Below are 20,928 nucleotides of genomic sequence, written 5' to 3' on the forward strand. Positions count from 1 at the left end.
ACCTGGTGGCTCTGTGCAGTGTGAGTCGGGATGTTGCATATGGCTCCTGGGAGTTCCCTCCATTTAATAACCCAAGAGCAATGCCGCCAGCACAAATCCCACTACAATCCCGCTGGTCTTCCCAGGTCCGCGATCTAATACGAAACAAAATCACACCAGGCCATTAACACGCGTTGAGGCACACCCTGAGAACGGACACCTGGCTTCTTCATGCAAAAGAAGAACTCTGCTCCCCCAGGCTGAGGCTGCTGCTGGGTTGGTTTTAAACTCTTAGGGCTGGGATCACAGCAAAGAGAAAGAGCTGTCATTTCATGCCAGGAGAATCATCGCAGTGGCCACAGGGTCCCAGGGGTGTTTAAACGCCCTCTAGTCCTCAGCAGAGGAAGACAGGTGGTGTCTACCTGCACCTGGACTGTAAGACTAGGGTCCAGGACAGAAGGAGAAAGAGAGAAGCAGCAGTAAGAGACGCACTGGTAGCTGGGAGCCCATCAGGATAGATACTGTAGGTCCATTTCAAAATGGGACGGGCAGAATCTGACAGAATTAGATGGCGTGAAGAAAACTGAAGGCTTTAGGATTGTGGAAAAGGGAATGAGAGTTTAAGGGAAATGGATTAGGTTGAAAACGCAGTGCAAGAGAGACAGGCGCAATTTATACAATCGGAAATTAGCACGTGGAAAATGCCAAGTACTGAAGAGAACATGCAGAGCTTTATAGAGTGTGGGAAGGACCAGTATAAGGGAAAGCACAGAGAGCACGCAGACCTTTTTCAATGTCACAACAACAAAAGGTCGGTTAAAAAAACCTGTACAGGACCTTGCAGGAACAATACAAATACAGTAGGTCTACTACGGAGAAGAAAGTCCATGGCAGGAGTTCATACTGGACATTTTACACAAATGCTGGGGGTAAGATTAATGTCCAGCAGCTTAACAGACTTGGCTACAAATGTTTTTCAGCAGCGCAGAAGATGAGAAGTTAAAGGGAGCAGGAAGGTACCTGGTGTTGCTGTTATTTTACCTCTTTCTGCACAAAGAAACATGGGACATCGTTTATGGGTGATTCACCGAGATCATTCAGGAGCTATGACTAAGACCATTCAATAAAGTGAATAGGTCCTGTCTCCCTACCTCAATCACAGCTAAAGGTATTAATATACGGTATACACTGTCTTTCCAAGATTTTACATAAGTCAGAGTTTGCCTAATTCAACCTGTTTCATTTCTGTGAGCAAGTCATTCCTGCAGTGGATGACTTTGAGGCTATATCTGGATTTTTGTGAAAGTAATTTCTGAAAGATTAATCTTCAGACTCAGAGGGACAGGTGATTTGTGGGAAATCGCAGAACATCCTTCGTTAATTTGCATCCGAGGCAGACCTGAACCCTGAGACCTGAAGTCGGTAGCTGAGGGTGCAGATTTGTATTTTTTTTAATATACCTGTGAGACTGGAGATCATTCTTCCCTGTTTGGGCCGACAGAACCAGGCTTTTTCTGCACCCTTTTCCCTTATCCCAGCTCTTCTCCCTTTCTTAGTGTCCACAAGCCACGATTTCCATTCTATTCTTTGTCAGGAAAATGGGTCTGTTTGAAGTTAAAAGAGTTTGAATGTTTTACCTGGGCTCCGATTGTTGTGTCCGGGGCTGGTGGTTGTCGATGCTGTAAAAAAGGAGAAAGATTCAGTGAAGCAAGGAGGAGCCTAAGTACTCTCTGTACCTGTAGTAACTGGGCATGGATACTGTATTAGGTTGGGCTTCTTTGAATCCATTTTGGGTCTTGTTGTCCAATTCCTGTCCACCAGGTGGCGCCTATAATTGCAGGCTGCTGACACTGTTACTGCACTGGTATATGATAAGATCACTTTATTGGCCATATACAATTTCTTGTATTAGGAATTTGTCTTTTTGTATGCAGCTTATATAGCTGTATTGTTTGGGGATCAAACAATAAGCTGGAAGAGAAAAACAAAATCACTAAAAATATTTAGAAAAGCTTTTCTTTTGACAAATTGTTGTTTAAGGGCCTTCCCTGTGCTAGCTGGCAGGCCTTCGTACATGAAACACTTCCAACACCAATATAAATTAACAGAACTAGAAGAATGAAAGAATGTTTTTCACTCCTTCACACCCTATCCAAAAATTTAACCACAAACAAAACTGACCTCTTCTTACATACAAACGTCACACAACACAGCAGGATATATTGGAACAAAAACCCCACACTCAACTTTCTCCAGTGACACACCCTTGTATACAGGAATCCTGGCATTTAACTCTATGTAAAAACTCTGCATGCCAAAAGATTTTAAGAATAACACAAGCATTAACTTAATGATACACAGGTGACTATAATCAAGGATTTTGAAGCTGTCTCCCAAGCGACCTCTAGCGGCGACTCTATTGTAATTACACTCCTTCTGGAGGGCTCCCTGCCGCCTTGTAAGGCTGCTCCAGACAGCTAGAAGAATAGAAGTTACAAAAGACAGGAGGCCGTTCGGCCTCTGTGATCAGAGGATCTCATACACCCATTTCTAAAACTTAACAAGGGTATCTAACCAGTATAACCAGTATACTGACTAGTGTGTATCCATCAGCTAGACAGGGTACACTACCTCTGGACATCTGTCAGCTAGAAGGGGTATTTACTGACCACTGTGTACCTGTCCTCTACACATTTATACTGACCACTGAACACCTGTCAGCTGGACAGGGTATACTGAAAACCGAGCACATGTCAGCTGCCCAGGCTGTACTGACCACGTACTTGTTAGCATACAGCATTGTGACTAAAAGCCATCAGTCCTCCAGGCATTGCTAACTGCGCTCAAGAGCTGGGAGTATATAAAAACAGACGTGCACTCTTTATTGGGTATGTACACAGCCTTTAAACTTTCCGGTGTCAATACAGAGCCTAAACATTATTCTGTATTACAGTATATTGATTGACCACTGATGACTCAGGGAGGTATAATTAGAAAAGTATGTAAAACTTTTATCAGCTCATATACAAATTCCCTACTTATTTGTAGCCCAGAACTGAAACAGCAGATACTTACAAGACTTGATGTGGATTTTCAGTTTTTGTTTACATTCCAGGGCTGCATCGGTGAAGTTGGCAACACACAATAAATAAAGATCCTCCACTTTGGTCAGATTAGGGACACTCCAGACTATAAACTGTACACCAGGCTCTGGGGACTGGGGAGAGATAGGAGAGTCCCAGGACAGAAACAGAGGTTTCCATCGCGACGTACAATTAACTTTTACCGAATCTCCAGGACCCACAAACACCTCGGGAGGAGAGAGCATCAACCCACAATCGTTACCAGCTCCTGGACAAGGACAGCAATGAACAAATACAGAAGCACAGGGCTTTTTCAATGAATCACAACTAAGATAAAAACATTGCACGACACAAAGATATTGATTCTGTTGTGTTTAATTCAACTACATACACTACCAGTGGACCCACTTGAAAAGATCTTCAAACCCAGAAATCCCAACCAGAGAAAAACTACTTACCCAGGTCACAGAAGAAAGAGGGCATGAGGACACAGGTCAGCCACACACCACTCAGCCTCATGCTGTTTCTCCTGAAATGTCCCTTTTCTCAGAGATCAGAGAGTCCCTAGTCTTCCTTCCACCAGCTACTCTGTGTCCAGCAGCGACAAAGCTGACAAAACAAACTGCTTCACACCGCTCTTTCAAGTTGGAGCTGAGTAGAAGTGTTTTTGGGAAAGTAGAGTCCACCCTTCCTTCCTTTCTGTAACATGTACAACAAGAGACGCTCTGGACCGATTTCCCACTGGAGTGGCTTTGGAGAAGGACCAGCAGCCCATATGGAAAACCTCGCACTGTTAGTTTACAGTGGCTGACCTTGCACTGCTATGTAATATCGGCCACATTCCTGACACACCCTGCTGCTGCAAAAACTGGAGAAGAGAGTCACTTAGAGGGAGATCAAGATCAGCCTGCAAATAAACAGGCTGGGGGCTGTGGTCCAGATCTGCCCACAGATCAGCAGGCTGGGGGGCTGGGGTCCAGATCTGCCCACAGATCAGCAGGCTGGGGGGCTGGGGTCCCCATCAGCCCGTTGGGGACCATGGCTCAGATTGACCCGCTGGGGCTGTGATCCAGATCGGCCAGTGGATCAGCCCAATGGAGGTTCTGGTCCAGATCAGTCCAAGGATCAGACGGCTGGTGGCTGTGGTCCAAATTGGCCTGCAGATTGGCCCCACTGGGGGTTGTGGTCCAGATCAGCCTGCAGATCGACCCACTAGGAGCTGTGGTTCAGATCAGTCCGTGGGTCAGCCTGCTGGGGCCTGTGGTTCCGATCGGGCCGTGGATCAGCCTGCTGGGGTCTGTGGTTCAGATCGGGCCGTGGATCAGCCTGCTGGGGCCTGTGGTTCAGATCGGGCCGTGGATCAGCCTGCTGGGGTCTGTGGTTCAGATCGGGCCGTGGATCAGCCTGCTAGGGTCTGTGGTTCAGATCGGACCATGGATTGACTGGCTTAGGGCTGTGATTACAGAGTGCTATCATGTAAAATGTAAATCATGGGACCACACTACCTGCTCAGTATCTTTCAATGTTCAGAGAGTTTGCTCATGACATGTTTTGCTCACTTTGCTTTCAAACACAAACAGAAATACACTGGCCCTCCACAGAGTGGGAAAGGAGTCTAGCAGACAGGTGCCCTTAGAATCAGCAGAAATGGCAAAAATACATAAACTTATTTTCAGGTGCTAGAACCTGCAGTGTGATAATGTCATGATTTCAGTGACATAATGACTATTCATACTGGTGAAAATGTTCATTAGAATTATCATGAAGTAACTCCATACAAATAATTTCTTGCATTTAGGTAGTGATTTCCATCCCACATGATCTCTAAGCTCTGTGTATGTAGGAGGTGACCCAGTTTATCCACCACTGAAGTGCAGCCCCACCCATGTGACACCCAGCAGCCACCTTGTCCGGTCGTAGCCTTTGGTTATGAAATGAAAAGCCTTGTCCCTGCAGAAGTGGGATATGTAACGTCGCTGCTCGTAGCTGGTCACGAGAAGACCCCAAGTCTTTGGAGGAATAGGCGACTGAGCAGGCACGGGCTAGTGAGGTAAGAGGCAAGCAAAACGCAGCCCAGATTCGCAGTCAGGAAAAAAGCAAGGGTCAAAGCCAGGAGACACGGAGACACAGCACATAAGGCACATCCTAGAGTGAGGTCTAACAAGCAAGCGAGGTTCAAAGCCAAGTGACTCACAGTTCAGAAATAAAAGGAAAAATCCAAGAGACAAGGTCAAAATGAAGCAGGGTCAGAGTCCAGGGGGAGCCACAAGGAGGGAATGCCAATTTGAAACACAAACTGGCTTAGTGTCCAGAGCGCTATCTAGGCAGGTCTTAAATAACCTGCTCGACCTGAGATGGGAGTAGAAGTTATTTGGCACCGGTTGAACAGGCTTCCTGTCCAACCGTGTAACCACGGCAACTGGCTGACCGACAGGTGAGTTAGAGGCGTCCCTGGCTGCTGTGGTAACATTAGCTTGCAATCAAGCACTCTAGCATGACAGTATCAAGAAATACTGTAACAAAACTGTGTGTCTGTCTTCTCAGTCCCAAACATGGCTGGCATGGCAATGATGTATCTTAGAAACCAGTGGAAGCTGTTCTTCTATTGACAAAGTTAAAACTCTACAGATAAATCAATCAGCAATCTAATTTTGGTATAAACATACATGTATATAAGCCACAGATACACAAGAACTATATGAAGCAGGGGTCTCCAACCCTGGACCGCAGGTTTTCATCCCAGCTCAGCTCTTAACTAAGTCAGTCAGCTTAACTGGTCGAGTTTAACAGCTTCACCCAGCTTCTCGGGTGGTGTTGCTTTAATTCAATTCAAATGCTTTATTCATCCCCAGGGGGGCAATTTAAGAAAATGTCAATATAGTGTACAAATTCAATGTTATTAAAAGACATGAAACACCTGCAGACACACCGACCCTTCAGGAGCAGTCCTGGTCTAAAATACATCCCAATAATGACATCCCAATAATACAAAAATACATCCCAGTAATTTATGATTTTAACCCTATTTATTTGTATTATGTGACTACAGAACTTTGAAATATCAAAGACATATTTTGCATTCTTGTTTAATAACATTTTTTGCGATTTTGTTTACATTTGTTAAATAGGTTGTACAGCTAGTATCACATATTTTTAACTTGATATTACCACATTAGAACAGTGGTTCTTAACCTGGGGTGCACACATTCCCTGGGGGGGTGAGATGCCCTTGCTGGGGGTACAAGACATGCCCCGGGGTTTTGTCGAAGGTAAATCATCAAAAACAAATTAAGCACAGACATGTAAGTACAACCGCTTTGTTTCATCAAACCTTTGTATTTTAAGGTAAACATCAAAAGTGTGTTTTTTTCCCATGTATTCTTAATTTTACTGTGAAATCAACAGAAATATAACATTCTGCCCTTTTCATTCTATAGCTATCTCAGGTTTAAAGAACTGACCTACCTTCTCTGTGCGAGAACAGATTTTGAGCACCAGAGTGCAACCAGCAGGATGCAGGCTGAGGTAAATGTTAAGAGCCACTGCTTTAGGATATAAATGCTTTCATCTTGTAATAATCTCTACTCTATAGCTGACAGAGACACTGTCTGCGTGCTTCAATATGAGAGGCAGAATATTCTAATTCAAGCTGTATCTTTGGGGGGACAAAAAAGCACAGGTTCTTGGCTATGGCTGAGAAGTTCAGCGCTCGGACAATTTGGCTATTTCCAGGAGCAATTTTCTTTTTTCTATTTCAAGTTTTTCAATCTCTAACTTGATCTTCTTCTCCTCCAGAAACAGGATGCGATTCATTTTCTCCAGGGCCTCTGCTATGGCAACATTCACATCTGGCAATCCCTGGGTCATTGTTCCCAGAGCAGACACATCTGAGTTTTAAGCTGTCAAAATATGTAAATACAAAATGATTAAAAGAGCACACAATATTGAATTCAACTGAGAAAATACATTTGTACATTTGTACATGTGTGTGATTTACAGACTTGTCACCACAATGGAAAGAGGAACAGGTTTTCAATACACACGCCATTATAAAAATACATTTATAATTGTTTGCAACAATGATTAAAGTTTTTAGTTTTAGAGTCATCTATAATGAACTGCAGTAAACTGTCTTCGAATAATACAATTAGTGTAATACAATCATCCAGGTGGGGCTGCACATTGGTGGTGGTGGAGGGGAGTCCCCATTACCTGTAAAGCGCTTTGAGTGCAGTGTCCAGAAAAAGCGCTATATAAGTGTAAGCAATTATTAATTATTATTATTATAGTGATTATAAAAACTATGGCATACTTAATGTGACTGTCATTATAGCTGGGCTGTAAGATTTAAGCCTGTCATAAGAAAGAGGACTGGCTGATATTCTTAATTAAGACCGGTTTGCATTTTATCAACACTGACATTGAAGCCTCTATCACAGTAAAAGGCAACAACAGTTCCAGCAGTTAACGATCAAATTAACTACACTTATTAAGATAACAGCCTGTGGTTCAGAAGTTGAAATAAACAGCTGAAAAGTACAGAAGCGGGCTCAGTGCTGGTATTGTCTTCTTAGAAAGGACCTAACAAGTATGTGTCCTGTGTATGTTCAAGGTATGCACGAGCTGAGATGAACTCATGCAGACAGGAACTCCACCTCCACTTTCAGGTTTCTGAGCCTTAGACAGCATGCAATGCAATTATGATATAGTTCTGGATATTCACCGCCGTAACAGAATATGAACAAATAGTCTGTTTACTGATGGTCTGTAGGGTGAAATCAAATATGCTCACACCACAACAATGGGATTTCTGTTCTACAGACTGATCAAAAAGAATAGTTTGCATTGTTCTGCAAAATAACCAAGTTAATGTTGTAGAAACTCACACAGTCCAATAGCCCTCAAGGGTTCCGCCCTTTTTGCAGGAGGGGGCTGTGGTCCTTCTGGGCCCAGGTTGAGCTCTGCCTCACAGGTGAGCTGCTGTCCACTGTGAGCTCTGTCAGGGGTGAACTGGAGGGTTGCAGACACATTCACAGGTGTTCTTATAGTGTTGTTAAAAAAGGTCTGACTGTGAATCAGTGTCTGTCCTCTGTACCAGTTCACAGTGAGGTACTGAACAGGAGCGATGCTCTGAACCTCACACTGCAGCTGGTACTGTCTCCCCTCCACCATCTGGACCACTGGGCTGTCAGAGCTGATAGAAACACTGTCTGGGTACTCTGTGAAGACAACAAAGCTGAAAGGTTTCTCTTTTTTTAAGGACTCAACTGTTTTACATTTATTTACATTTTATAAAAGTTGCTCATCTTCTGCTTGTACCACTGCAGCAGTTATCTTAGCAATCCCTTGTCTTGTTGCTATTTCCAGGGATCAAGCTTAAATTTAAAGTTTGTTTTGCATTTTATTTCAGTGGCTGGGGATATCTAAATCTGGAGATGTAACTTTCCTTTGTGGTGGGAGTCCGTGTCTGTGTTTTTGTGTATGTGTGCCCTGTGATGGATTGGCGTCCTGTCATAGGCGTATCCCACCTTGCACCTGTTGCTAAGCTACAGCTCCCCTAAAGCCCTGTACTGGATAAAGTGGTTAAAAATGGATGGATGGACAAGGCATTACAGTGACACAGCATGAAGCATTGCTACCTCACAGTTCTTGAGTCCAGTAAGGGTCACCACCTCTGTTGATTTCTTCCCTGTGTCCATGTGTGTTTTTCCATTTTCCTCCCACAGTCCAAAGACATGATGCTTAAGTTAATCTCTAAATTGTCCCTTATGTATGCATGCTCTGTAATGGTCTGGCATTCCATTCTGGGTGTATCCAGGCTCCCATTCACTACCACCCTGCTCATGATCATATGGTTCTTGAAGATGGATGGATATGCCATCATTTCGGAATCAACCATTCCTCACATGTTCAAAGTTCATTTATATGCATTTAAAACGAACCTTTTCTGAACTCAGTGCTTTCCACCATACCTTCACTGGGACAGTGGCTCTCACAACAGGGCTCAACCAGGACACCCACATTAGCCAGGAGGCCAGCCTTCTGGACTTGCGCAATTCACCACTGGTGCCCGGAACACACATGACAGGGCGTGCAGTGTTCTCACAGAAGGGCTGCACTGCTGAATCAACAAGCCTTCTGACTTTCGCCAATCTGACCAACATGGGCTCAGTGACTTCCTCCTGTCTGAGACCCATCTTATGTTCTGCTTCTGGATGAAGAAGTGCATTCAGAATGGAGGATTGTAGATAATGCTGGGCGATAATTTGATAACGATAATTATCGCGATATAATTTTCCTCGATATAATTTTAACAAAAGTTCAATAAATGTTCGATATATATGTTTATGCTTTGCGCATGATATGCGCATGCGCACAAAATACTGCGCGAGTGCGCGTGCGTGTTGCAGACCGGGCAGCTAACGTGGTGTTGTTTACCCACACAGTGGTGGCTGACAGGATTGTAGTTAGAGTGGAGAAATGAGCGACACTGAAGCAAATGTAGTGCTGCCAACGACCGGCTCGAAGGACAATGACATCGTCGACAGAAAAGGTCATTCAACTTAGGTAATTTGGAGATATTTTGGCTTTTTACGATCAGACATAAAACAGAGCAGCGTGCACTGCAAACTGTGCCGCAGATCCGTGCCAGCAAAGACAGGCAACACCACGAACCTATTTCACCATTTAAAACAACATCACCCACTAGAACACGCAGAAAGTAAAAAATTACAGTCACAAACTAGTGTTGTTAGTGGAAGGGGACCATCTATAAGCACCAGGCCAGTATTCAGTGCGACTACACAGCAGCAAACCATAGTAGCATCATTTTCGAGCACTGTGCCTTACGACAAAAAAATGAAAAGACATGAAGACATCACAAATGCAGTTGCTGTGATTCATGCATCTTTTTATACCAACAACCAAATTATCCTTCACCTGACCACACCAACACACTGATTTATTGCTTCTGAGAATGTTAGCAATTCCCCTAAGCATCTGATTACAGGAGGAGACATATTTCCAATTTACATCAATTATAAAAGGCTACTCACTGTACAGACTGATGTTGAGATTCTTCCTGCACTGCCTGGGCTCAGTATTGAAGTTTCCGTAGCACTTAGGGTCTACAGTCCAATCAGTCAGACTGCTGACACTCCAGGTGACAGACTGGACACCTGTTTTCATGCCTGTAGACCCAGCTGTAGCCTCCCAGCCCATTCCTCTGGGAGTCTGTGTTGCAGCACAATTCGCTGTCACTGGGTCCCCATATCTCACCACAGCTCTCTGAGGACTGATTTCAAGCGGACACTCTGGAACAGCTCCTGTAGACGAATGCATGATGTTTCAGAAATCATTTTAAAACACTGAATAACAATAAGCATCTAATACCCCTTGGTAAAGAGAAGGATTGTGGTTTTCTTCCTCATTTACAGGAAGGTTGAATCTTTACAGAGCTTACCAGGCCAGTCTTAAAAAAAATCATCAAGCATTTCCGAAACCTGACATCTACCTGATATAAGATGGTGAAAGGGTGTTTATTTGATTTTTGCTCTTTTGCCTTCAGGAAATACAGCTAATAAGGATTGTGAATGGTACTACAGCATGGTCATGAACCATTTCTTAATGTGTTAATGTGCTGATTACATTAAGAAGGCGCAATCATCTTTTCTTTCACGCACATGTGAGACATGTATCTGTTTTCCAGAGAAGGGGTGGCCCTTCGTTGGCTCATGATGCATGTGTTCATACATAAAACCAAGATCAGGAGATGTTACTTTACATAAAGGGTTGTGGGAGTATGGAACAAGCTTCCCAGCCATGTTGTTGAAGCCGATACAGCTGGATAAGATCCTGGGATCAATGAACTACTATCTACACAATGGGCTAGATGGGCTGAATTACCTCCTGTGATTAGTAACTATTTTAAGATTCATTTTCCCCACGTTATCTGACTGTCTCTGAAAGAGAGGTGATGGCAAACGCCACAGGTCAGGTCCATTTCACATGAACACAGCGCAGGCAGAGAGCAGGTGCCAATTCCTTAGGTAACCGGTTTCTCCCAAATACACATCACACCTCAAGGATGTCACACAGGAAGTGTATAGTCATCACATGATTTCGTTCTCGTGGTACAGAGCACTGATGAATCTCCTATGAGCTAGGAGATCAGTCCACAGCCTTGGAGCAACAGAACAGAAAGCATTGCCTCCCAGGGCTCTGAGCCTGTCGGTTTGAGAACAGGTAGAAGGTCCTTAGCCCTAACCTTACTGCACTGATCAACACCCCTCAGCGAGGACAAAGCCCCACAGAGGACCGAGGAGGAGGCTACACTTGCTGTGATCGCTGGCTAGAGGAAGGACTGGGCTAGGAGACGGTGGGTCGGCTTCAGGTATTGAACACCTGAGCAGGAAACGGCAAAGTCATCCTAGATCCTCGCACTCAAACTGCTGCATCTCACTGCAATGATACTGGAGTGGGATGGTTTCAAAATATCCTAGTTCGGAGAAAACAGTTCTCAATGTAAAAGGAGGATGTCAGCTTTCCCCTCCAAGTTCTCTTGAATGCAGAAGAGGGACAGATCAGTGGGAACCCTGTGTTTAAAATACTATCCCACCCAGGAAAGAAATATGTCCAGATATGTGTTACCTGTGTCACAGGTGAAGATGATCCCCAAGATGCTGGTAATCCACAGTCCACGTTGCTTCATTTTGTCTCCTGTAATATTCTGTCCGCAGAAAAGAGAATCAACAAGTGGTTTTGTTCCCAGCTTTGAGAACTGTGTTTTTGGAAGCAGGAGAAGGGAGGACCATGGATTTTGGAAGTGCACATCACAGCTGTTTCCCAGACAAGCTTCCTTCCCATCTTGGCACACGCAGGGAGACACAGCAAACAGGTTGGGTCCCTTGGGAGCAGTTTTCCAAAATCAGATTTCCTGACAGGTTTCCCACACCCCCAGCCACCCCAGACCCATGGGATCTGTTTGGTAAACAAGCCCTTTGCTAGCGGCTGGCCTTGCATTGCTGTCAACACAGTCCACCTTCTGGCTGAGGTCCGCGGCGCAGGGCAGCATGGGAAGGGAAATCTAGGGCAGGCGGTGGGAGATTGATGGTCATACAGGTGTGAGGAGAGCACTAGCGGGAATAAGAGAACCATTTGTGAAAGAGGCTGATCTTCTCGAAACTCATTGTGTTTTGTCAGGCATTGCGCTGTGCATATTTTTGCTTTGCAAACTGGGGGCGCAGAGGTTAACATTGCCGTCTCTCAGTGCTGGGGCTCTGCATTCAATTCCAGACCTGGGGTGCTGTCTGTGTGGTTTGTACATCTGTTCTCCCTGTGTTCGTGTGGGTTTCCCCCAGGTGCTGCTGTTTCCTAACATAGTCCAAAGACATACAGTACCTTTAGGTTAATTGGCTTTTGGGACCATGAGTTGGATGAAGAGGTCAGAAAATGTATGGTTCTCCGTGCAGTTGGTGTCACGATTTGCAACTCATTTGCCACGATTTTATTGTGCTTTGGCTACACATTCCTCTGCTTTTCACATTGAATGGCAACAGGTTGCAATGGAAAAAGGAATGACTTATATTGTGTCGTCTAACATTTCTGCATTAACCACAGCAAGAGAAACCCTGCAGACAGTACACTCCAACAGAGACAGCACTGGTATTAACCACAGCAAGAGAGACCCTGCAGACAGTACACTCCAGCAGAGACAGCACTGGTATTAACCACAGCAAGAGAGACCCTGCAGACAGTACACTCCAGCAGAGACAGCACTGGTATTAACCACAGCAAGAGAGACCCTGCAGACAGTAAACTCCAGCAGAGACAGCACTGGTATTAACCACAGCAAGAGAGACCCTGCAGACAGTACACTCCAGCAGAGACAGCACTGGTATTAACCACAGCAAGAGAGACCCTGCAGACAGTACACTCCAGCAGAGACAGCACTGGTATTAACCACAGCAAGAGAGACCCTGCAGACAGTAAACTCCAGCAGAGACAGCACTGGTATTGACCACAGCAAGAGAAACCCTGCAGACAGTAAACTGGTATTAGCCACAGCAAGAGAGGCCCTGGAGACAGTACACTCCAGCAGTGAGAGCGGAGGATTTCCAGGGATAAATCTGCTAAATCTGTCGAGGACTTTAGGATTGAAGAATCTTCCCTCTTCCTGAGAAGTTCCCTTTTGGCACCAGCAACTCATGGCCTAACGGAATAACCATCACAACTGAAAAAGCACAAACAATACTCACAGCACACGTGCGCTCACCCACAGGAAGTGCTGTTAGCTAAACAGGAAACTGGTCCGGATTAAATTCCAAAGAGCAAAGCAGTGAAATTGCAGGCAGCACTGTCAATTGAACATAAACAAGTACATTTTAAAATGCATTAAAAAGCAGCTCGCTTCTGGTTTGCTGAGAGTTTGCCAAGAGGAAAAATGTCTACTTAGAGTAATATGAGTAATATGTTTTTGACACTCTGTCCCTCTGCTTCACTGCAATGAGGTAAGAGCATGATTCAGTACACTCAGTGGGTCAAAAAGTCTTAATAGCAGGGCTGTAATACATGGTTTTGGGTGTCATGTTTGTGCATTTTTCCTTAAACGTGACCAACTAGGTTTGACGATCGCAGCCACGCCCTGTGCTTTTGGAACACGTGCTCTTTAGCAGTTTCGATGCTGGTGTGGACCTGCAAATAACTGGTCCAGAAAATAGGTCCGTGTCTCAATACGCACACTTGGGGTGCTGTTCCCTTCGTATGTGCGTTGCTGCTCAGGGCTGCAAAGGCTTACGGTCCATTTCTAATTTGTGTTTCGCAAGGGGGCTCACCAGCACCATCACCGCCCTTCAGTCCGCACCAGAGCAGACTTCGCTGAAGGGAATCACCCCCAATTCCTCGCTTAACGGTGACGTGTCGACGGTTTATTTTTCTACCCTATCAAAGCAGCATATTGTCGCGGAGAATGAAATATTCAAGTGTTAGTCAAATTCAATTTTAGTTAACTCATTATATTTTTTCTAAAAACAAAATTTAATGAGGCTACTTTAGATTCATGAAGTGGAATTGAGAAAGATTAAGGTACAAAGTGCCGACATAAAGCTATTGTCCCATTTCGACTGACGAAACTTTACCTACGGTGTATTTTGTACAGGGAAAGATTGAGTATTTAATAGGGCAAAGCTCTGAGGTATTGCAAAGTTTACCTTATTTATTTTACTTTGACAACTTCGAATCAATCCTGATCAACGTTAAAGAATGCGTTATTTGCCTCATACTGTCATTTTCGTACTGAGATGAAATGCATTTAATAGTACAAAGCTTTGAATAGTGCAGTTACCACCAAGTTGACGTTTACTTCGCCCGTCTCAAGCCTGCTCAACATGGATGGGCACGGTGTGTCCCTACTTTTATGCCGGGGCAGACAAGAAAACATTCAGTTTCGTCAAACTGTGAGCGGAGAATGAAAAATTATTTGTAAAAAAAAAACTTTGCCGGCGTACACATAGCCGCTGGAAAAGAAGCAGCGGCGAAAAAACAGCAACAACAGAAAGCATTTTCACCGTCATCTCTCAAACAAAGAGCGATGTCCTGCGTGGGTGTCCCATTATCCTTTTTATAAGGGAGCCCCCTCGCGTGCTGACGCTGTTAGTCCACTCTTGCTCTGCGTCACAGAAGGGAGCACGCGGAGGAAGGGTTTATTGCGGGATCTGGGTCGCGGCTTGGACGCTTTCGTGATGTCATTCCGACTGTTCTCCATCTTCTGATCCGGCGCCGGTTATTAAACTCAGAGAGCCGCTTGAAACACAAGCGCGCTTTCCCCGGGCATGTGAACTCCAAACCTTAAGCCGCACTCGCATGAAAAAGGGGTGTTTTGAACCCTCTTCAAAACCCAGGCTTGGAATACTGTGCTACAGTATACGCACATCACTGAAATACCGAATAACAGGCATCAGCATTGAAAGACGGGAAGTGAAATTTATTCAGAAGTTAGTCAAATATAACGGATGTCGAACAGCCATACTTAAAAAAATGTGCAGTCACAGGCAGTGTGTGAAAATCTGAATCCATTTGCCCGCGTATTCCTTCTGAAATTTCCATTTATGACATTTCTGAAAGAACCGGCCTCCACCATCTTACCTGGGACGGCTCTTTGCTGCTGTAGAAATACAGTAAATACAGTAAATACTTCACTTTTAAAAAGAGAAGGAGAAACTGGAGCAGTTGTATGGCGCTGGTATCAGGATAAGAGGAGAGGACAATATCTGAGAGATGCTGTAACCACAGTATAACTACAAAATCTGAAGAAAAGACAGCTGCCTGTCCAAATGGCTTGTGCCCCATTGCAACACATTACAAACAGATTTTGTTTACTCTTCCAAGTTGTTGCAGGAAATGGTAGGAGGCCCAGGTTTGTGGTTTGTGAAAGAAGGAAAAATAATTGGAGATCATTCCTGTGACGTCAGACCTCCTTGCGCTCCCGAATCCTTTGGAGTGTCACGGATGTTTCACAAGTCGGGACACTATTTCTTCTTCAACACACAGTATAAGACCATCAAGCCGCCTACCAGGAGGAGTATAAGCGGAACCACAATCGCCACGACAATACCTATCAGAAAAGAAGCACACAGTTCATCATAAGTACATTCTTATCTACAGATGATCCTCACTGATTCGAGCGTTGTGATGTCTGCTTTTTCATTGTTCCTTGTTGCCGTTGTCTGACATTTGAAAGTCATTATATTGTGTTTTTTTTTACTCCATGCATTCTCAATACTGACCTGTTAGGCAAAAAAAAAAACTTCTTATTGTCCCAAATAAGAGCAGACTACATCAGTTCTATAATACTTATTCTTTCAAAGTTCTCTGGAGATTGAATTGGTCCCAACAAACAGCACACCTTCCCCTCTGACTGCACAAAGATATACCCTCTACCTCACAACTTTGTAACTTATCTTGTCCCTGGCCAACCACTCGTTAGTTAGTCCTAATTATTCAGTTTTTAAGTTGATATATATATTCTAAGAAGAATTTTGAATTAAACAGGGATTTATATTTTGCATATTACATTGTTTGCATATTAATAGTGGGAAAATAATATTTCTATATCCCCGAATCACACTCCATTAAAGTTATACACTCTATATCAGACGATTGCTCGTGTGTGTGGCTAGTTCTTTAAGTGAAGTGACATTTGCACAATTGAGTGTTACGCTGGAGCAATCAGGAATTGCAGGACCTTGCCCAGGGGTAATGCACATCACTTCCTGATTGCTCCAGCGTAACACTCTGTTGCAAAAGCAGCCCCGCAAACCAGGATTTGAACCTGTAACCCTCCAATAAGTCAGTACTGCCAGAGGTTAACTTGGTTTTTATCCTCAGTGTTGCCAGTATCGGGCGGCATCGCTAGCTCCATGTTCTAGTGGCTGAGTGGCAAAGACCTTCAACACCACAGACCCAAGGAGCAGGCGTGCCTCTATTTTCCTGCCAACAAAAGGCGCGTTTGCTTCTATACAGCTCCAAGCGCACCAAAGAAGTGTGCGACACCGGCCTCACCTCCATTTAATCTATTGGACAGCACGATGGTGAACGTCCGGCTGGCTCGCCCCTCTGTATTCGCAGCGATGCACGTGTAAGCACCGGCGTCGGCCTCAGAGTTCACGGTGACAGCCGCCACCGAACTGCCCCGGTTGGTTGTCACCTGCACGCTGCTAGCACTGGGGTACTTCCATTCGAAGGTGGGGGGAGGGTTGCCCTCGGCAGAGGAGTTCAGGAAGATCCGGGTGCCTGGAGGAACTTGGACGGCCGTGGGCCCTGTGCTGGTGAAAACGGGCTTGTCTGAGGAAGGTAAGGAAAAACAGGGCAAGGAAATCACTGCTCAGTGCGAACGATGCGTGGCGTGGCTGGGGCTGGTGCACGTAACTTGCCAGGTGTTTTGGGGTTGGCTACCATTTTCTTCAGACCTTGCTGTCCTGTTTGAAGACTCACTGGAAGGCAGAGCAAAAGCCTCCAGCTTCAGGGACACCACGAACCGAGCAGCAGCTGCCCTAAGGTCAACATTCTCCATTTGAGCGGAGTTCCGCTGGGACGCTACTGACAAATGAATGCTCCAGGAGACCGAAACCGCTCTTTAAACCAGGACTTGAAAGACTTCAGTGGAGCCACACAGACTCCTGTCTCTGCACTGATCCTGCAGTCTGTAAAGCTTTTTACACAAATAACGTCAAGAAAGATTCCTCAGGCAGGAAAATAAGAACAGACTATGTTTGTACCGCAAAACAATCAGAGTAAGGCGGTATAAACTCACACAGCACGGTGATGCGGAGAGGATCAGACTGATTTGCAGGAGGGGGCTGTGGTCCTTCTGGGCCCAGGTTGAGCTCTGCCTCACAGGTGAGCTGCTGTCCACTGTGAGCTCTGTCAGGGGTGAACAGGAGGGTTGCAGACACATTCACAGGTGTTCTTATAGTGTTGTTAAAAAAGGTCTGATTGTGAATTAGTATCTGTCCTCTGTACCAGTTCACAGTGAGGTACTGAACAGGAGCGATGTTCTGGACCTCACACTGCAGCTGGTACTGTCTCCCCTCCACCATCGGGACAGTTTGATTGACAGAGACACTGTCTGGGTACTCTGCAAACAAAATGCAATATTTAGTGCATGAATTATTTTTATGGTTATTGAATGACTCATTGCAAACGCAGTGATTTGATACATCATATCTTGATTGGTATGGTTTACTTTACAAGGCAGTTTCATCCCTTTCAATTAAAATGTTATCTTTGATAGTTGGATCCACAACTTAAAGTAAATATCTTTTCAGAGTTTTCATGTAAGGCTTATGAAAGTCGGTCCTTTTCCTCAGTTAATAGAATAGTTGCATGTAGTATTTATGGAGTTAACATTCTCAATAGTTACCAAAAAGATACTTACTGTACAGACTGATGTTGAGATTCTTCCTGCACTGCCTGGGCTCAGTATTGAAGTTTGCATAGCACTTAGGCTCTGCAGTCCAATCAGTCAGACTGCTGACGTTCCAGATGACAGACTGGGCACCTGTTTTCATGCCTGTAGACCCAACTGTTGCCTCCCAGCCCATTCCTCTGGCTGTCTGTGTTGTGGTGCAGTTCACTGTCACTGGGTCCCCATACCTCACCACAGCTCTCTGAGGGCTGATCTCAAGTGGACAGTCAGGGACAGCTCCTACCAAAGAATACTACAGTTTTCTTCTTACAGTGACATTTTGGACACTAGTTTTCATGACAGTATGATGAAATATTGCCTCCTTAAGCATTGCTATACTGTAGCTGTCTGTGTTGCAGTCATCAGTCAAAGTAGGCTGGAGTAGTTCAAGTAGGTCAAAGTAGTCAAAATCTACTTCAGAAAAACTGCCACCTAGTAACTTCACTGTGTACAAACCAAACATGCAAACAGAATAAACAAAGAAATAAACAGAATCTGAAAGAACTGCAAAAATGTTCAGTTCTCTATCAGTCCTGATTACAGAATATCTCTTAAACCAAGAAGGTAAACACTTTTCATGTTGTGTTATACTTTGTAACAAAACACACAAACAATTGTGTATCTACTGTATAAATGCCCAGCTTTATAGTGATACCTACAGCCTGAGAATGCAGCAACATAACTGGCAAGTTGTGCTCAGAAACATGACCGTCAGTGTTTCCATTTGGGAGACTGAATGAGCTACAATTCCGGACCCCAGGGGACTGGGAGTCACAGGACGCTTTCATGGTAAAATTAAAAAAAGGGTGCTTACCGCAGTCGGAGAGGAAAAGGAGGAGGAGCTGCGCAAAAGAACAAGAAAGACTGATCGATCGGAGCTCCATTTTCTTGACGTTAATTCTCCACACTTCAGAACAACAAGGATCAACAGCAAGAACGTCGAAAAGCAGTCTATAACACCAGCAGTGGTGGGAGTTGCAGATGAAAAGGGAAGGATATTACACTGACCTTTGTCTATTAAGCAATATCCTTAAGAATGCCATTTGCGATTAACGTGACAGTACTTCCTTCATTTTTGTGTTGGCAAGTCCAAAGCCTGCAATTTTTCTGATGACAACTTCATCCAAAATGACCTACGTTCATAACAATTACTGAGGGATGCAAAATTCCATAGTGAATGAAAAAATACATTGTCCAGAGTGTTAAAACTGAAATAATTGAACACAGTATATACTGTAAATGTTAAGAGTTTTAAGTTGCATAAAATTGGAAATCACAGCGAATACTGCACCGTCTTGAACATCAGGCTACATCAAAAGAGTCAATCAGGCCAGTTACAGTCATTTGGATTCAGACACTTAACCAGTCCCTTTCATTCTTGAAGCAAACTCATGGGAGCTGGGAAGAAACAGAAGGAAACACGCAGACTCCACATAGACAAACTGCTACCAAAAGCCGGGATCCTGAAGCCACAGAGCAGCAGTTGTGCTGACTGCTGTTCCACCATGTCACCTTGATGAGGTATGGGTGCATGATTGTGCATATTTACCCAGCATACATTAAATCCGAAAGGCTATTGTGTCAGAATCTTGTATCGTCCTGTGCCTAATAAAGCACTCACTGATTTCAGTCATCACAAGATAGTTACAAAACAGCCATGAAGAAATTTAAGCTTCATTTAACCTTGACGTTGCTTCATACTTCTTTGGGAAATTTAGCTGTGCTCTGTAATGTGTTCTGAGGCCATGTGGCAATGGGAATGAGACAGAGAAGGTCCTATTTCTTCAGCTTGGGAAAATAGTGGACAGCAAGCCTATGGCCACAACAGATCTGGGCAGGCTAAATTTAATCTGACCTCTTGACCCCAGATGGCTGCTGGTTTTGGTCCACTACCTGCTGATCGCTTAGTTGGAACCTTAATTGAACTGATCATTCCTTCACTTCAACCTGCTTCTGAACATTTTTTTTCCAGTGTTTGGAAACGCACAAGACAAATGAGGGTTTCTGTTTAATTCGCACAAAGCCATATTGATATCCCAGAGCGCAAAGCTGTAAGTAGCAAACTACTTTACACGGGTGTGAATTAAAGGGAATTTTGCAACTCAAAGCTTGCAAACCTCAGGCAAAAAAGGGCGAGATTCACAGGGCTCGGAATATTAAACATAATGCAGCAACTACATGCAATTCTTTATCGCCTTCTAGAATTCTAGAATGTTTAGAATTCTAGAATTGTCTGAAGGGGGACATAGCAAAGCTTAATCTGTCTTATTATTGAAATTTGAACCGTTGCAATAAGTTAGTCTCGGAGGCATGAATAAGTCCGGTATCTGCTGCAGCAGGGGTTGTGGTTTTGTTATCGCTGCCCGCTTGGCCAGGCCAACTGAAAAATAAAACACTTTTTTTCTAGCCCAAAACCACTTATCTCTAGCGTGCAATGTCCTGATCAAAATATGACACTAATAATCTAATAGAACTGTCTCATTTTCCATTTTTCTCTTTTATCTGGAGGTTAAAGTAAGGACTTTGCAAGGTCTTCCAGAGAGTGATTATAGAGACCGTCTAGGCACATTGGGCTGAAAGGACAAAACAAAACTGCCAAATTTCTGATGTTGTCTTGGCGTAGTAATTACCAAACTGAGAGCTACATAAACTAGACAGGCGCACAGATGAAACAAGAATGCCTTGAGCCTTGAGCAGAGAAGACTACAGGAGTGCTTGATACTACTATTTAATGGCAAGAATTGTTAATATTGCCAGTAAAATACGTGGTTGACAGAAACAGCTGAAAGAGCTGAATCATACTGCAGTTGAAAGGAAATCTCATTTTATCATTGATAACCCGTTTCAACTGCTAATTCCCATTTCAACTGCTGCCTTCAGGGTTGTGGTTTAGAATAGTTGTGA

General features: G+C 44.2%; 2 protein-coding genes across 2 annotated transcripts; both read right to left on the minus strand.

Annotated features, from left to right (window-relative positions):
• Positions 1–6,069: 6,069 nt before the first annotated feature.
• On the minus strand, positions 6,070–11,942 carry LOC148820759 (intercellular adhesion molecule 2-like). The gene is made up of 4 exons (XM_088931788.1): positions 11,712–11,942; positions 10,118–10,387; positions 7,949–8,281; positions 6,070–6,961 (listed from the first exon to the last, which is right to left on the minus strand). Exons 1-4 carry the CDS (start codon positions 11,770–11,772, stop codon positions 6,957–6,959), a joined length of 669 nt encoding a protein of 222 aa, XP_088787914.1. The 5' UTR covers positions 11,773–11,942; the 3' UTR covers positions 6,070–6,956.
• Positions 11,943–15,021: 3,079 nt separating this feature from the next.
• Positions 15,022–18,999, minus strand: LOC148820760 (intercellular adhesion molecule 2-like). The gene is made up of 5 exons (XM_088931787.1): positions 18,839–18,999; positions 17,995–18,264; positions 17,371–17,694; positions 16,620–16,901; positions 15,022–15,672 (listed from the first exon to the last, which is right to left on the minus strand). Exons 1-5 carry the CDS (start codon positions 18,906–18,908, stop codon positions 15,587–15,589), a joined length of 1,032 nt encoding a protein of 343 aa, XP_088787913.1. The 5' UTR covers positions 18,909–18,999; the 3' UTR covers positions 15,022–15,586.
• Between the last annotated feature and the right edge of the window lie 1,929 nt (positions 19,000–20,928).

The sequence above is a fragment of the Atractosteus spatula genome, chromosome 14 (assembly GCF_055471065.1).
Source record: "Atractosteus spatula isolate fAtrSpa1 chromosome 14, fAtrSpa1.hap1, whole genome shotgun sequence".
In the NCBI taxonomy this organism is placed as follows: domain Eukaryota; kingdom Metazoa; phylum Chordata; class Actinopteri; order Semionotiformes; family Lepisosteidae; genus Atractosteus; species Atractosteus spatula.

Coding starts and splice junctions, on each gene's coding strand:
- LOC148820760 (XM_088931787.1), bottom strand. CDS start 18,908: ATGGAGCTCCGATCGATCAGTCTTTCTTGTTCTTTTGCGCAGCTCCTC. Junction 18,265..18,838: donor CCTTTTCCTCTCCGACTGCG/GTAAGCACCCTT, acceptor ATTCTTTGGTAG/GAGCTGTCCCTGACTGTCCA. Junction 15,673..16,619: donor GTCCAATAGATTAAATGGAG/GTGAGGCCGGTG, acceptor CTTTTCTGATAG/GTATTGTCGTGGCGATTGTG.
- LOC148820759 (XM_088931788.1), bottom strand. CDS start 11,772: ATGAAGCAACGTGGACTGTGGATTACCAGCATCTTGGGGATCATCTTC. Junction 10,388..11,711: donor CATCTTCACCTGTGACACAG/GTAACACATATC, acceptor ATTCGTCTACAG/GAGCTGTTCCAGAGTGTCCG. Junction 8,282..10,117: donor TCTCAACATCAGTCTGTACA/GTGAGTAGCCTT, acceptor TTGTCTTCACAG/AGTACCCAGACAGTGTTTCT.